We start from the raw sequence: 17,191 nt of genomic DNA, 5'->3' as shown, positions 1-17,191 counted from the left end.
TTTTTTTTTGCTATAGGGTGTGTGCACTCACCAGAGAGACACAGACAGACAGAGAGACAGAAAGCGAGAAATCAGCCCCCAGAGGAGATGGCCACTCCACAATCCCTTCTCCTCTATTCTCCTCCCGGGATCTTGAGCACACACACGCGCCCGGCATGAGTTTAAGCCACCGGGTCCAGGACTCGAACCATAGTCGACTACATGGGAGTCCAGCAACATAACCATTATGCTAACTACTGGTCCCTGGATTGCCTATATTTGTCATGCACTTGGTGTCTCATAGTAGACAAGAAAATCTTGGTCCCTGACATGTAAGAGCTGGCAGGGCGGCAAAGGAATACACTTTCATTCACACAAAGGCAGCATGTTAGGGCCTAGAAAGCTCTAGACTCCGGCTGTCACACCTCCCCCTACCCATTGTAACTTGGATCTAGCATTGCTGGGTGTGCAGTAAAAAATTAACTGGGCTGTCCACACTGTGCACATTCCACAGAAAGGTCTGGTCCTTGCCTGGTTTCTGGGACGTCACCTTTAAGGCCTCGGGATATCCTGCCTGATAAGATTGTCCTTGTTTATTGAGGGGAAGGAGGACCGCCCCCGGTAGCCAGATAGTTTGTGATTTATGGTGGGACCTCGGCCACTCAGGGTCAGCCAGATCCCTAGAGGTGCTAGAAACTGAAATTTAGCCAAGGAGGTGGTCAGCGTGTCTGTGACTACGCCCCAACAAAACCCTGAACACCGGCGCTCAGTGGAGCTCCCTTGGTTGGCAACGGTCCTTGTGTGTTGTCACACATTGGTGCTGTGAGAATTAAGTGCCACCCACGAGTCCACTGGGAGAGGACTCCACTGCCTCCTCCTCCACGTAGACCTCACTCAGTTCCTCCATACCACGTCCAGGGCCCTTGCGCAGATGGGGCTCTCTTCCCCTCCCTCCATCTGGCTGCCTCCTGCTCACCCAAGCTCTGCTTAGCAGTGCCCTTCTAGACCTGCTGAGGAGCCAGTCCCACGTGTCTATGTCCCTCCTTTGAGCTTGCCCATGTTCACTGCTTTGCACGCTTCCATGGCAGGCTCCAGGCTCCAGGCAGGTGGGGCCGTGTCCAGCCTGCCCCTCATGATGTTCCCCCACCCTCACCCAGTGTTAGGTACCTGAGGACTGCTCAGAAAGCCACTGAGTGAATGCAATGGCTGAGTTCCACTGCCTGCAAGACAGTGTTTCTAGTCTTAACTCAGCCTTGTGGGGCCATGACGTTGGACAGTCATCTCGCCTCGAGATGGGAAGGTTGGCCTAGAAGTCAAAGACCATCCACATTAAGTACCTTAAAAACACCAAGTGATCATTCCATCACACGAGATCTCTTCGGGTGACCCGGAACCTCTCCCTCATCAGTGAGACGGCAGACAGGTATGGCTTCTCAGGGCACATGTACTCGCTGGAGAGGGAGGGAAAGGGAGAGAAAGTGAGAAAGGATTCCCCAGGGGGATGGAAACATGGCAATCCCTTCTCTTCCATCCTCCTCTTGGGATTTTGGGCATGCACACATACATACTGGGCATGTTTTTAAAGCCACTGGGTCCAGTACTTGAACCGCACAGCCAGCCAGGTGGGATCCAGCTGCCTTTGTCACTATACCACCATCGGCTGGTCCCATAAAGGTGATCTCCACTGTTTAATATATAAGACGGCACTTTTAACCGCTATCTGGCTGCGGCTTACAATGGTAAATGCAGTGCTAACAGTATCCAAACTGGCGGCCCGCGGCGTGCTCTGGGGAAGGGAAAGGCTATGGACCTCAGGTCGGTGCACCCAGCACACAGCAGAGTGAAGGCCCCGGAGTCCTGAAGTGAAGAAAACCGAGCTCAGATCAACCTGATGCTTCCAAGATGCACCACACCGTGGAGTTCATTTTTTGGAGCGTTTCTTCTATAGAATTAGGATTCAAGAAAACACCTTTAAAAGTGTAAACTTAAAAGTGGCTATGAGGCCGGAAGGTGGTGTGGTGGTTAAGGCACTGGACTCCCACATGGCTGACTTCTGTTTAAATCATAGACCTGGTAGCTTGAAAATAATGCTGGGTGTGTGCCCCAAATCCCGAGGAGACAGAGGGAGAAGAGATCGTGGCGCGGCCATCCCCCTTGGGGGATTTCTCACTTTCCCTCTTCTCTCTCTGGTGAACGTGCATGCCCTGTGGCAAAAACCAAAAAGAAGAAAAAAGCAGCTAAGCCCAGAGCTAAAACTTGGGGGTTTATTTTTCGGGTACTTAATTGCTACTTAATAATGAATAGCCAAACCAACGATCTTTTTTTAAAAAATTACTTAACTTTATTTATTCATTCATTCCTTTTAATTTGACCAGAGGGAGACAGAGAAAGAAAGAGAGAAAGTGAGAAAGCAAGCCATCAGGTTCAGGACTTGAACTGTGGTAGGCCATATGGGAGTGTCCAGGGCCTTAACCACCACACCACCTGCTGATCCCCTAAACCAATAATCTCTTAATGTTCAGAGTGACCTGAGGCACATTGCTCCACCACATCCAGTAGCCGTGTGGAAGCTTTGAAATTTCTGCCATGTCCCCCACCTCTCAGCGCCTGAAGCTTACCTGTTGTCCGTAGGTCTCTCATCTGCCCTAACGGGGCTTGGGCCAATCCAAACCCTGGTCAGCTGGGCTCAGAGCACTTTCCTGGCACTGTTTGGGCTGGTGGAGTCCTGAGTTTAGCCCTCACAACCTGACACTTCAGTTGGTGGGAGCCTGCCCCTTCATATACAGGGGATAGGCCTGCCAGCGGCCTGGGGGACCCCTTACTCCTTGCCGCTGAAAGGCCCACAACTGTGTGCATTCTTGTACGATTGTTTTTACAAACTAAGAGGACCTGGTGCCCAAGCACACCCAGGATCCAGCTACTCTGCGGGAGGCCTGAGGCCCATCGCTGCCTTCTCTTCAGCTCAGTGTGGACTCTCCATCACGTCACTTCCTCTTCCTCACCGTAAAACCCTCTGAACACCAGAGCCGGTCTCCAGTCATTTCTTCCTCTAGGAAGATACTGTCTTCACAATGTACTGATAATCACCACATTCCAACAGTTCTAGTCTAGAGGAACGTTGTTATTTGAAACTTTTCTTTTTTTTGCCATTTAACTGCTCACATAATTATCTTACGTGCCATTTTCTGTTTGTGTTTGTTTTTGAGACAGGATTTACCTATGATGCCCAGGTTGGCTTTGAACCTGTGATCCTCTTGCCTCAGCCTCCCAATTACCTGGGAGTCACAGGAATTACAGGCGTGTGCCAACTGCTCCCAGCTCCTCTATTGGGTTTTGAAAACACAACCATACATAAGATATCTTTTCATCTACCTAGCATCTTGCTATGAATTGTTCAATGGCTATTTATTTGATGTAAATGATGCTTCCAGTAAGGATTAGTTTAAATGATAACCATGATACAAAAGGCCACTTTACTTTGCCAAAAAAAGAACACCGACCAGGCCCTGCAGCGCATTACCCGTGACGTCATTCATGGGATAATATACAGGAGTTTGCTTTTAAGATTAGTCTCAAAGTTAATACTGAAAGGATTAGAATGGCTAAATCTCGGCTTGGCTTAGGAAAGCATGACATTTGAGCGGGTGAAACCACTGCAGAATTGCCAAGGTAGGAGGTTCTTAATGCCACTGACTTTAACTTTGGGAAATTTAACTTTGATGGGTTCTTCCATAAGCCCGTACTATTCAGAAACCAGGTAATGGGGGAAAACACAGGTACATTCTCAGTGAATTAAAAATGTTCAGGGCCTTACCTTTTCATTCTTCACCAGAACATGTGGGCCTTTGATAAAATACAGCATTCATGTTTAGACATCAGCAACTCAGCAATAACCACCCACTGGACACAGTGTAAACTGCTAGCATGACAGGAGCCTCTGGCGGGGTCGTTCATAGTAAAACTTTATTGAACAGAAAACCCGGCAAAGGTTTTCACCTCTGCAAAGTTCCCCTGGGTTTAAAGTAAAGCCCTGCGTCGTAAAAAGCAATTATACATAAGTCTTTCTAGAAAAGTCCTGCTAAAACATGTCTAGCAATTTCATTGATTATATAAAGTAGTACACTTAGTGTAATTTAAACATTCCAACAGGAATCAAATCTTACCAGCAGAACCATTTCTGCATCTAGGACGTCTATATACAATCACACATGCAGACACACATCTGGAGAAGTTCCTCAGGCATAAACATGCGACACTTAATGCCCTCTACTTACAAAGCCTATTAAACTACATACAGTATATATTAAAGCTCTTCAGAATAAAGACATGAGAAGCCGTGGACTTTTTTTGTTCATCAATATGTATCATGGCTTCATGTCTTATTTTTGCTTTTGCCTGATCACAAAAGCATTATCATCATCCTTGTTGGTTTTTCAATCACTCCGGGTCACTGCCACTTCCGGGTGAGGAAATCCAGCTGGAGCCAGATGATCCAGTCCATGCCTGTGGAAGCCTCTAGCCGCTAAATACGAATGCCATCAGTTTGCTATGGCTGGGGGCCCTTCCGGAAGAAGAGAGGCAAAAAAAGTCTTGAAAACGAGCCATGCAGTGTTCATAAATGAGGGGCTGGTCTGCTCTTCATTTAAGACATCCCTGTTCGGAGGGAGGTGGTTGGGGTCTTCAGTTTCAGGATCGGAACCTTCCTACAGGTAATGAGACACAAGGAGAAATGACTAGGACTGCAGTGAACACCAAATGATGTTAGGACAGGGCAAGGTAAGTCCCTAGCCCCCGCCCCACAGGCCATGCAGCCAGGCAGCTGCGAGAAATGACGTTCTAGGCTGGACAAGGCGCTTTCTCAAGCTTCCACATCAAACCTGTGTGGAAGTGTTCACAATTTCAGATACTCTTGGCAGTGAGTATCAGAGCAAATGAAGTAACTAGATCTTCAGCTATTATTAAACTAGTAATTACGGTGGCCACTTCATTAATATGTATATCCCAATGTTAGCAGTACTCCAAGTTAAAAAAACAAAAATGGAAACCCAGAGTTCTAAAAACATATTAGGAAACCATGTATACTACGAAATAATATCCTTCAGGACCATGCACTAATCTGCCTTACAAAAATTCTCTTTTATTACTTTCCAGGAAATCGATGCTGTGAGACAAGTTTATGCTTCTGTATCTTTATTAGAATAACTCCGTCAGCAGTGTCCGTGTATAACACATTGTTAAAGACAACTGAACACTCAGAATAGTGGGTTTAGAAAAACACTTACATATGCAAAAAATGCAAATAGCCACATGACAAAAACACCTGCTGAATCTTATGGTACATTTGATGTTTTAAAAATAGCTCTGGGAGCCCAGCAGCCTTCTGGTTAAGGGAACAGGTTGCACACTGCGTTTAGAGGTCTGAATCCCAGTGATGGTCAAGTGCAACACATGACGGGCGCTTGGGTATGGATCCCCAAATCCCAACAGAATGGAAGGATGGGAAGGGAAAGGACTGGGTTGTGACCATGCCCCAGTGTGCGGGGGGGTCCTTTCTCCCTCTCTTTCTGTTTCTGTCTCTCTGTATCTCTCTGGCTATTGCACACACACTCTAACAATTGAAAAAGAAAAATATCCGGGCCAGCAGGTGTCATGGTGGTTAAAGTGGCTGGCTGCCACATGGCTGACTGCATGACTGGAGTCCAGATCCAGTGACTTGAAAATCACACTGGGTGCGTGTGTGTGCATGCCCAAAGGGCCGAGGAGAAGGGACTGTGGTGTGGCCATCCCACCAGGGGGTGTTTTCTCACTTTCTCTCTCTCTATCTCTATCAAGCACACATACCCTGTAGCAAATTTTAATTAAGTACATAAATTAAAACAAATAGCTGTTGCTCTAAGAATAAGTTTGCAGGGAAAAAAAAAAAAACATGAAACATTTAGTCTAGTAACTGAGAAACCACGGGCTCGGAAAGCCCGACACATTGTGCTAAGCTTGCCCAGACCCCCAGAGCTCCATACCTGTAGGTTATTGTTGGGGTCCTGATTTACGGCTTCACGAGGAGGCCCATCGTTTGGGAAGTTCTGAACTGGCCTTGGTCTAAACGGAAACCACCCAACGTGATGCCTTCAAAGGAAGCATATGAAAGTCCACCTTAGCTAACATCACAGTCAGATTTACTCAGGAACCCAAGGCCCCCTCCCCTCATCATGGCAGCACCCCAGTTAGAGGCTCACGACAAGCCCATCTGCAGAGACTTTTATCACACTGTCTCTCCTCTTTCGCACTGGCACGTGAGGTCTTCTAAGGCAGGGACTGTACCTTACTCATCACTGTATGCCCAGCAACATCAACAGCACCTAGCACATAGTATATGCTAATAAATGCTTGTTTATCTAAACTGCATCTTATACCTGAGAACCGGAATAGGTATACACAGAAAGCTGCCACTATGGTAATGTTCTAATATATGACAAAATAGAACAACCTAACTTTGGTCACTTAAATATGATTCTAGGGACTATAGAAAAAAACTAAGTTTTATTTAGAAGATCCAATTAAAACCTTAAGGCAAAAAGATAAAATCTTAACAAAGATTAACTGTGGAATATGAGTGTTTGTTGTATTATTCCATCTGTTTCCCTTTTTATTTTTAAAAGCTAAAATAAAAATCCATTCTTAATGTAAAAGAAAATGTCATCTTTCAGTTTCAGCCACAAAGACCCACCCCTCCAGGGCAGGCTTTCTCATCTTTGGCACCAGTGTCTCAGTGGACCACACACTCACTGTGAAAGCTGTCCTGTGCACTGGAGGAATCAAGCAGATCCCTTCCTTCCACCTACTGGATGCTAGTAGGACCATCCTCCTGGCAGTGACAGCCAAAAATGTCTCCAGACCTTGCCAATGTAACCATGTGTGCGCACATGTGTGTGTATGGAGTCTGTAAAAGTTCCCCGGCGCTTCAGGGCTATGCTAACAGCCTGGGCCTGACCTTTACGCTCATACACAGCTATACCTTAATAAAGACAAACATGTTCTTATTCAAAACAATGTATTTTTCCTTTCCATGCCTCAATGTGGCTGTATTTTTGTGGTTTATGAACCTGGAAGGCACTTTTTCCAAGGAAAAAGAGAACAGTCTTTTTGTATCAACACATGATGAATGTGATCTTTGCAATACACAATCAAGCCCCCAATCATTTAAATAGGAAGGAAGTATATGAAAGTCCACCTTAGCTAATGTCACAGTCAGATTTACTCAGGAACCCAAGGGTCCCTCCTCTCATCATGGCAGCACCCCAATTAGAGGCTCATGACGAGCTCATCTGCAGACCTTCTATCACACTGTCTCCTAGACTTTCGCACTGGCATGTGAGGTCTTCTAAGGCATTAGAAGACCTTGGCATCATATTTAAATCTACTTTCTTCAGTCATGACTGAAATTTGCTCAAAACAGCAAACTCTAACCTTGGTTTGAGTCACAGTGTAGTGTAATGGTAGTAGGGGGAGGTAAAAAGGGAAGGGACACCACGTGCTTACAGGTACATGACAACGGTGGCCCCCATGACCATGAGGAATCTGCTCAGGGAGGAGTAGAAGTAGAGGATGCTGAGGAAAACGGAAAACGTTGCTGCTGAGTAGGTCCAATCCAACCAATCGCGATTGATCTCATCATCTTCCTCCACAATAGGGCCGCCCTGTGCGTTCATCCGCAAATTTTGATTGGCTCCAGGATTAACCACCACCTGAGGAGCTGCATTCTGATTGGCTGGCTGGTTTTCAGCTGGAAACTGATTGTGGATAGAGGTGGGAGCAGGTGCAGAGACCACAGGTATCTCTTGTGCACTTGGTGATGGGACAAAAGCCCCCGATGCAGCAGTGGCAGCTAAACTAAAAATAAAAATGACAGAGGTAGATAGATACCTTTGAGAACAAAGCCCTGTGAAGACTGTGGCTCTCATAACCTTATCTACACAGGGGCCTTTTACCATATGTAGATACATACACATTTGACTTCTCTTCAATTTAGTGAAGAGCTTCTTAACTAACAATCTTATCTACCAATGTCTTTACAGAAAGAAGCCATGTGTAAATTTCATCTGGAATTAAACATCAAGACTACTGTAAAATTATGGTGCAATGGCAAATTAAAATTACCACAAAACTTCAAAGTCATTAAACTATCTATGGGACATCAGCACCCCCACATCATTATACAAATTAGGCAGCAGCTGTCATTTAGACTCTACTCCACCCACAGAACAAGACAGAGCAGGGCTCTGAAATTTCATTCATCCCCCATTCTGAGCTTTATAGTAACATGGATGGGCTTTCCCTCGACTCCCCGGGGCCCTGGCCACACCCAGCATGGCAAGGAGGACTCACTACTGCATGTAGTACTGCCGTGCATAGATCTGCTGGAACCAGGATAGCTGCAACCACCCGTAGGTCGTGTAGCCAGAGAAGCCATGCCCCAGGCCCTGGAATGCCTGCTGTGTAGCTTCAGGCCTATACATAGATTTGAAGAAAAAAATAAAGACCACTTATTTGGAGTTGGTTGAGTATAAATAAAGGAAACTACACTTAAATGACAATCAGGAATTCAAGTCAAAGCGGCAGGAGAACGGGCTATATGGCAGTGATGTGGCTGATGACTGAATGATGCGCCTTGATGCACCTTGAACAAGCACAGAACCTGTTCAATGACAAAGCCTTCCGACCAGGTCCAGGTCCACGGGAAAAGGAGGGCATTGCCCAGCACTAGGCTCTCGTCATGTCCTGGCATCGGTGGGCAGGGGTGTGGGGATGCTTGTGCTGTGCTCAGGTGCACGAGGGAGCTGAGCCTTTTCTGTTTACATAGACTCCCCACCCCATTTTTGCCTTGCCAAGTCTCACTGCAAGTCTAAACTCACTGGTCATCTTTTGGAGAATAGCTCAAAAGCTGCTTTCTCCCTAAGTTGTTTCTGAAGGGAATCTCTCCCTTGCTCTCAATGCTCGTTTCTCCCCCCTATCCTGGCTCTGCATCTCTGCTAGAGCAGTGTGGTGTGTGCACTTGGCATCACCTATGCATGCTTACTGACCACCTACCTGGTGTCCTGTACTGGCTACCAGATCCCCGATAACCTTGTGGGCAAGGAGCTCTCACCCCCCTCCCCCCATACAGAGGGGAGCCCGAGTACAGCTCAGGGAAGACAAGGGATTTGCACAGGGTCACTGAGCTACAAGCTGCAGGGCTGGAGTTGAGACCTGTTTATCTGATGCTGTACTCATGCCTCTTTAGTCATGCAACACAGCCTCAGCTGCCTGGGGCAGGGTGTGTGGGAGTCATCCCTGCTCGGTGCTCCTTACTCGAACTCCTCGTTGGCATTTCGCAAAATTGAAATTGTAATATAATTGTGGGAAGATCAGGAGTTAGATATGTGGTCATCCTTGCAGGTCAACTCACATCCTTTAGCCAAGATACACATACTGATTACTCAATAAACATTTGTTGAATGAAATCAACAAGTCTAAATATGGTGAAATTTAAGCACTCACATGTGGGCCTCAATTCTCAAGTTCTACAGGTAGAATAAGGGACACAGTTCTAAACTGTTCTAGCCAGTAATGTATCCAATTTATACACTGATAGTCTTTTAACCAAATTTCATACCTAGAGTATTTCTAAAACAGTATTCCAATACAAGTATGTCTGGGTGTTTATATACACTTATTTTTAATTTTGCCAGAGGGTGTGTGCGCTTGTTGGGGAGAGAGAGAAGAGAAACTGAAAAAGTACCTCCCATGGGAGAAGGTCATGCCACAATCCCTTTTCCTCCATCTCTTCGTCCCGTCAGGATTTTGGAGACACATACACAGGCACCTTATTTTTTAAGCTATCAGGTCTCGGGGCTCAAACCATGTAGTCAGTCATGTGAAATCCAGCCATCTTAAACACCATACCATTGACTGTCCTTGATAATTGTTTATATTCTCTTTCAAAATCATGGTGCATGGAAATGAGGTGATAAAGTGCTTTTTAACATTTGTTAGATCTGATGATGATGATATACTAGCTATGCAAGGTAACTAAAAGGTTTTTATAGCTGTGTATTGAAGTATGAAGGGATCAAGTCACATGCCTTCTGGGAATTACTTTTAAATGCTTCAAAATAGAGGAAGTAGGAAAGAGATGAAGCAAGTATGGCCAACTTTGATCATTCCTGGATCTCAGTGATGTGTGAATTTGTCACACAGTCCTCTCTACTTCTGTGTATAATCTGAAATTTTCATTAAGAAAAAAAAAAACAACACTCATTTCTCAAACACCTGACTTTATAAAAAATCAAATATAAGAACTACCAGGTAAAGAAAAACAGGAACTGTAGAGTTGTAGAATTTCAACTTGTAGTTAGTCAAACAAATGATTTCTCCCAGAAGTACATGCATAAGAAAATGTCCCTAGAGCCATAAAATCTAAGCATCAGAGCAGTTAGTCACATCTGGCTTTTGCTCTAAAGATAAGCTCTAACTGCTCTAAAGTAACTTTGCTGTTGTTGTTAGTAAAACTTGGTCATTAGCAAAACACTTCTTAAACAGGCTCTTCACCTTTTGTCACCCATTGTTATAACAAACAAAGCATAAAGCCACTCAGCAAAGCAACCAGGCAGTGCTGATGACAGCTGTTTTTCTGTAGCAGGCTGGTTTCCTCTTCTGAGGGCAGTGAAGGGGTCAGCACAATGGAAAGCACCTCCCACCAGAAGACAAAATGCCTGCATTTCCACAGAGCTCCTCCCTTTTTAGATGTTCCTAAGAGGCTATGTATTAAGAAAAGTTAAGGGGCCAGCAGGTGGCGTGGAAGTTAAGGCGCTGGACTTTCACTTGACCAACTACAGTTCAAGTCCCAGACCCAGCACTTGACAATCACTCTGGGCATGTGTGTGTGCGTGCTCAAAATCCCAACAGGAGAATGGAGGAGAAAGGATTGTGGCATCACCCCCACGGGGATGATTTCTCACTCTCTTTCTGTCTCTTTCTCCTGAGTACACACGCCCTATGGCAAAAAAAAACATAAATTAAAAAAAAGAAAGAGTTAAATACATAAGAGATCTTTGAAGTGAAGCTCTTTTCTTTAAAGTGGAGCCCTTTATAAAGCAACATTCTGCCATTTTACAGTTCTCTGACTATATATATGTGTAAATACACCTTATTTTTAAATTGATGCAAGTGAAGTACATTCAGGCTGTGTAAGTCTGTCTCTTTATTATAACACTCACCTTGAAATGTTCTCCCATTCAGAGGGAGAAAGGTTCCGAAGAGCTTCCCTTTGCCTTAAACCTTCACTGGAGGAATCCCCAGGATACTGTCCTGGATTAGGACTGGCTGGCTGCTCTGTGGATTCAGCAACCTAAGTAGGTGTAACATGAGCATCAGAAAAAGGATCTGCCATAACTGCCTGAACCCCAACTAAAAGCATCATTTTTGTGAATGGCTTATGTATCCCAACCTCATCTCAGACTTAAAATTAAATAGATGCAATGTTATATTAAAAAAATTCTGAAATTTGTTCAACATATTTCTCAAAATACAGCTCCTGAAAATTCTATATTTCCCCCCCAGGGTAACTATGCTGCAGTCTTCCTAAAATCATCCAATGAAGTTATCATTGGTGGGAAAACTTACTGGCAATGCTCTATACATCCTCTGGTGCTAAATTTACTAATTCAAGAAACTAAATTTGACCAGAAGGGCTTACATGCACGATCTTAAAAAAAAAAATCCATGGAAAATGTGTATTATGGAAAAGGTATGCATGGATTTCAACTTTTTTTGTGCATGAAAATAAACTCATATAATTTAATTCCACTTTTCCACAAACATTCGGAAATACTTTGTAAGTACAACTAAAAAGAAGGGAATTTCCTGTTATGTTCAGAGGCTTTAGAGAATAAAGTTGTAATACAAATTTAGAGTATATCCTCACATTAGAATGTTAATACTCTATATTTGAATAGCATTGTTAAATAAAATATTAAAATTTACGACTGTCAGATATAAGTCCCTAGAATTCACTTATAAAGACTCTCTCCCTTTCCTATCCAACTAAATAAATACAATACAAATTCCTAAAGAAAATATATTCGCTTTGACTCTTTGTGAAAATTAACGGTCCAAATGTCAGCAGCACGCACTGTTAGGGCACTGTGGTCCTCAGGCTGAGACCACATGGGAGACCCAGGTTTGGCTCTGGGTCCAACCTAAAGGCCGAATGCAATGGCTTGTGCCTGTAATCACAGTGACTTAGAGGGCCTGAGGTAGGAAGACAGTGAGCTTGAGGCTGGCCTGGGCAACACAGCAATACCCTGCCCCTCCCCACACACCAACGGAAAAAAGAAAAAAGGAAAAAAATAAATAAATAAAAGCCAGGTACAGTGGCTCATGTCTGTAGTCCCAATTGGGAGGCTGAGGCAAGAGGATTAAGACAGGGTAAGACCCTGTCTTTAAAAAAAAAAAAAAAATCGAAACCATTCAATGGTTTCTTAGAAGAAACTTGTTAAATATACTACATTCAATAAAATGCATCTTCAAGTGCCTTACAGGATCAGCAGATGGCATAACGGTTATATCGCTGGACTCCCATATAGTTGACTGTGTTGAGTCCCAGACCTAGCAACTTAAAAGTCATGTCAGGTGCATGTGTGTGCATGCCCAAGATTCCAAGAGAAGAATGGAGAAGAGATTGTGGCATGGCCATCCCTCTGGGGGGGAGGGATGATTTCTCACTCTCTGTCTCTGTCTCTCTGGCGAGTGCACGTATCCTATAGCAAAAATTTCTTTAAAAAATAAAAAAAAAGTGCCTTGCCAGTTCAAGATCTGGAATGGAGAGTTAACTATACGTCAGATCATATCTCAGCAGACAGGGTAAAGTCCATCTTCCCTTTTCATGATAACGCTAACAGAACAATCTATTGTAATAAACTCTTACTTGCATTGCTCACACGATTTCTAATTCCTTGTACTTGCTATGGAAGAAATGAAATCTTACTTGGTAAAGAACCTGGAAAATCTCTTAAGAGTTTGATCTACTTTGCTTCATTCCTCCTTTGACAGTCTGAATGAAAAAAGCAGACGTACCTTTGTGCTGGTTTCTGACGTTTTTGAAGGATTGCTCACATTGCACACCAGATGCAAAACATGCCGTTTTTCCTGCTAAAAGTAATAAGTAAGTACTTTAGGACCTGAGCTCAATCTGGTAAGTGCTTCAAAACATTCAAAAGTTAATGTGTACGTGACGTACCTTTGGAAGCAAGTCCCTGAGACACTGGTGATCCAACAACAGCTTCCCAGAATAAATTAACCTCTGGTCCTCCGGACGCTGATCACAGAAAGAAAGAGTAACACAAACACAGGTCAACATTTAACCCCGTAAGCTTCCAAACACATTAGAAACTGTCCTGTAGAAATAATTTGAATATGTGTGTTTTCCCTCAATATCACAGGAAAACACTTTTTCAAAAGCCCCACATACAAATTTTTATTTAGAAAATACTTAAAAGTTGGGCCAGCCAGGTTGTGTGGTAATTAAGGTGGCTAGACCCCACATGGTTGACCATGCTGGACTGGGAAGCTTGAAAAACATGCCAGGTGCATGCTCATGTGTGCCCAAAATCCCAAGAGGAGAATGGAGGAGGAGGGATTGAGGTGTGGCCATCCTTCTGGGTGGTGCTTTCTCTCTCCCTCTCTCTCGCTCTCTCTCTCTCTCTGCAAGCATATGTGCCCTATAGCAAATTTTAAAAAATCAGAAAAAGACAAGACAATACTTAAGTTTAAACTGATCTCTAACCTGCAAATACATTTAGGATGGCAAATTACCACCATTACCACAGTCACAAAACCTATGGCAACATACTTAACTCCCAGGGAAATTGGTTTTTTGCTACTGAAGACACGAATTCTATTTGGGGCTCCTATAGCAACTAACTTCAAAACTTGGTTTGTCCTCAGAGAAAAATGCAAGAGTACTTCTGAGATCTGGCATTGCCCCAAAATAACATGAGGTAATTCTAAACTTTAAGCCCTCAGAGAATTTCCTGACATTCTAATGCAATTATAGAGAAGATGATACATGGGTAACATTATATATAACAACCCTGTGAGGTGTTTTTTGTTTTTTGTTTTTTGTTTTTTTAAGAGAGATTTTTGCTGTGGGGCACATGTGTTGGCGGAGACAGAAAGTGAAAAATCATGTGCTCAGCATGAGTTTCAAGCTACTGAACCCAGGACTTGAACTTGTGGTCAGCCATGTGGGAATCCAGTGTTTTAAGCACTACGCCACCTATTGACCCCCCCATGAGGTGGTGTAGTATCCCTATTTTATGGGGAGAAAAATCTGAGAAATTGACTTGTCCAAAGTCACCCTCAGTTAAAGAGCTAAGATTCTAATCCCTCTTCACTTTGAAACAGTGATTTTAAGCCATAAGAACTCCCTCCACACATTTACACAAATCTCACTTTAAAAATCTATTATTAATTCTTTTTAAACTGTACAGTACTTAAAAATAATGGCCCCGAATAACATAGAGCAAAGCCAGACTGGAGATCACCAATGTGTCCATCTACTCCTGCCAGGATAACTGATTACGCTAACATTGGAATTAAATCGTTCCTGCCAAGTAGCCTGAGATTGTAAGGTAAGTTGTTTAAATCAAATATAAGAAAACAGCAGTGGACCCATCCCATAGCCTCATGGTTAAGAGAGCTGGATCCCACATGGCCAACCGTGACCACACAGTTTGAATCTCTGCCTGGTGGCTTGAAAAACACTGTGGGTGCAAGTGCATCCGTGCCAAGTATACCAAGAGGAAGGAGAATCAGAGGAGATGGGATTGCGGAGTGACCACACCCCACTGCGGGGTACTTTCTCCCTCTCCCTCTAGGTCTCTTGGGCCAGTGAACACAACCTGTGGCAAATTAATTTTTAATAAATAAAAAAGAAAAATAGCAGAAACTGCATCAATGTATCTATTGGGCTGTGGGAAAAGTCATGACATATTTTTCTAGGTTTTTCTATGCAAAAATGTGTCATGACTTTTCCAGCAATGCAATATATACCTCACGACTTTCTGACTTCAAAAATATTTTTAAAATATTTATTTGTAACTAAATCAATAGACTGGCTACTATGTCACCATTGTTCTCACTGGTTGATTTTAGAGGTAAATGCTAAACACATGAATTTGTTAAAAAAAAAAAAAAAACTATTGTACAAAGGAAGCTCCAAAACTTCATGATAAATTGGAATTAAAGTATGAGCTTATTTTGATACGAATTTTCTTTTGAAACCAACCTAGTTTTTTCATAATATACATTCCCACGAACTTTTTGAAGACCCCTCATATATGAAGAGTCCTGAATCGCATTAAAGAGTTCAACCACTAGAAAAGGTTTGAAAACCACAGCTGCTGTGGATTTGTTTTCCCCTTTAAAAGAAGGCCTGAACTGATCCTCTGTGTGTTCACCCAGAAGGCTGATTTGAAAAAAAAAAAAAAATTAAATATGTTAAGCAAACAACTAGTATAAAGGAGAACATCTCACATTATACCATTTTATTCTACACAAAAGATGAGTGTTCCAGCACAAACACAAGTTTGTATAACTGACAGATCTTTTATTTGCAATCCTGGGTCTTCAGACTCAACAAACAGGAGTCGTGTTTCCTCTCCAAGGGCGCTCTCAAGGAAAATCCCCCTGTAGAACACTGCCTTCTTCCAGATGATGCAACTAGAGACGACACCTGTTTCACTAATTTGTGTACCTAACAGCCATTCTCGGCAATACAGTCCTCTAGTTGCGTGAAAGTAGCTATGGTGAAATCGCAGCGTGCCAAGGGGAATTCTTAAGGACACTAGAGCGGCAGCTTGCTAAGTAAATAAGCAAATGTCACAATAACAACTCAGAAGTAAAACTCATTTCTGCCTTCTTGGCAATATGGAAAAAGAGACACAGGAGCCGCCGCGGGTTGGAACGCTTGAGACAGGAACTCGGTCTCTTCCTGCCCGGATGCCCTCTCCTGCTGGGTGGAGAATTACACTGTGGGCAGCGAAGAACACTGCTGACACTTACATAATATCCCAGCACAGAGTAAATACAGGAAGGTCCGGCTCACAGCCTCATCACGTGGTGGTGGGGACGGAGGGAGGGCGGGGCTAAGGTTGGTGTTGACAGATGTGTCAACCAAAACAAAGCACGGAAGTCTCCCTAATGGAGAGACCGAAGTCTTAAAATCAAACTCCAGGCGACTCCTTCTACCCCTGATCCCCGATTCCGGTCTAAATCACTCTGCCAGAAAAGTGCACCCGGCTTCTCCTTGGCACTTAGCAATGGCGGTGAGGTCCGCGGGACAGGGAGGGGCGGAGGCGGAAAGTGGACAGGGCGGGGAAGGGCCACGTCTTGCTTCTGGGTGTGGGACCTAAAGTACACAGTGCCTGGTGCACACCATGTCCCTCTAGCCTCCGGCCCCGGGGTGGCACCTCTCCCCGCTGAGACGCGAAGTTGAGAAAACTCCTTTCGCAGCAATCATTTTTGCTTTGGTCTGTCCACGGGATGTCAGCCTAATTAGGAACGCCCGGTCGCCCAGTCGTCCAGGGGAAAACTGAGGATTGGAGGGTGAATTGACTCACCCAAGGTCAAACTGCTGTTTCAGGAGGTTGGCTAAGACTGGAAGTCAGATCTGGGGGGACAGGAAGGGCCCTGGCTGGGGAGGGCGCGGGAGAGTGGCTGTCTTGGAGCTTTGGGGATACGGGGAGGCAAAGTGACCGAGGACGGCAGCCCGGCAGGAAGGCGAGGTGAAAGCGGCCCACCAGGAGGTGACAGCCACCGGGGAGGAGACGGTAGGGCAGAGACCACAGTCCTGGGCGGACTGACCGGGCGAGGACCAGCCATCAGGAAAAGGTCAGCGAAGGGAGAGGCCGAGGGGAGCGGAGGCGGACGCGGCGCCCCTTAGGGAAGGACGCAGGGACTGACGGCCTGGGAGCGGTCGGGGCCCCCACTCACCGGGCGCTCGGGGTAGACGCGGCTCAGGTGGGCCTTGAGGTGGCCCACTGTCCAGGCGCGGTCGCCGCTCAGCTCCAGGTCGCGGTGGCGCTGGTTGGGGCTTTTCACCAGCAGCGTGACATGCTCGGGCTCCGGCTCGGGCTCCATGTCCGCGGCACTGTGGGCTCGGCTGCTCTCCGAGGTG

The 17,191-nt window shown here is 44.8% G+C and overlaps 1 protein-coding gene across 2 annotated transcripts; it reads right to left on the bottom strand.

Annotated features, from left to right (window-relative positions):
- Positions 1-3,920: 3,920 nt before the first annotated feature.
- Positions 3,921-17,185, bottom strand: HERPUD1 (homocysteine inducible ER protein with ubiquitin like domain 1). 2 transcript variants are annotated; one of them, XM_006148403.2, is made up of 8 exons: positions 17,008-17,185; positions 13,253-13,330; positions 13,090-13,164; positions 11,232-11,362; positions 8,362-8,484; positions 7,516-7,866; positions 5,997-6,102; positions 3,921-4,682 (listed from the first exon to the last, which is right to left on the bottom strand). In XM_006148403.2, exons 1-8 carry the CDS (start codon positions 17,152-17,154, stop codon positions 4,518-4,520), a joined length of 1,176 nt encoding a protein of 391 aa, XP_006148465.1. In that variant the 5' UTR covers positions 17,155-17,185; the 3' UTR covers positions 3,921-4,517. The 2 variants fall into 2 exon arrangements, with proteins under 2 accessions (XP_006148465.1, XP_006148466.1); XM_006148404.2 differs by having other exon boundaries at positions 13,090-13,161.
- Positions 17,186-17,191: the final 6 nt, after the last annotated feature.

Source organism: Tupaia chinensis, unplaced genomic scaffold (assembly GCF_000334495.1).
Source record: "Tupaia chinensis unplaced genomic scaffold, TupChi_1.0 Scaffold000235_1, whole genome shotgun sequence".
Classification (NCBI taxonomy): domain Eukaryota; kingdom Metazoa; phylum Chordata; class Mammalia; order Scandentia; family Tupaiidae; genus Tupaia; species Tupaia belangeri.
Note: the sequence above shows the minus strand (reverse complement) of the source record. Positions and strands in the feature narration are given on the sequence as shown.

What these genes read in the sequence shown, in the direction of transcription:
- HERPUD1 (XM_006148403.2), bottom strand. Translation starts at nt 17,154, where the DNA reads ATGGAGCCCGAGCCGGAGCCCGAGCATGTCACGCTGCTGGTGAAAAGC. An exon ending in TCAGGGACTTGCTTCCAAAG is followed by an intron (nt 13,165 to 13,252) that starts GTACGTCACGTA and finishes TATTACTTTTAG; the next exon opens with CAGGAAAAACGGCATGTTTT. An exon ending in GAATGGGAGAACATTTCAAG is followed by an intron (nt 8,485 to 11,231) that starts GTGAGTGTTATA and finishes ATCTATGTATAG; the next exon opens with GCCTGAAGCTACACAGCAGG.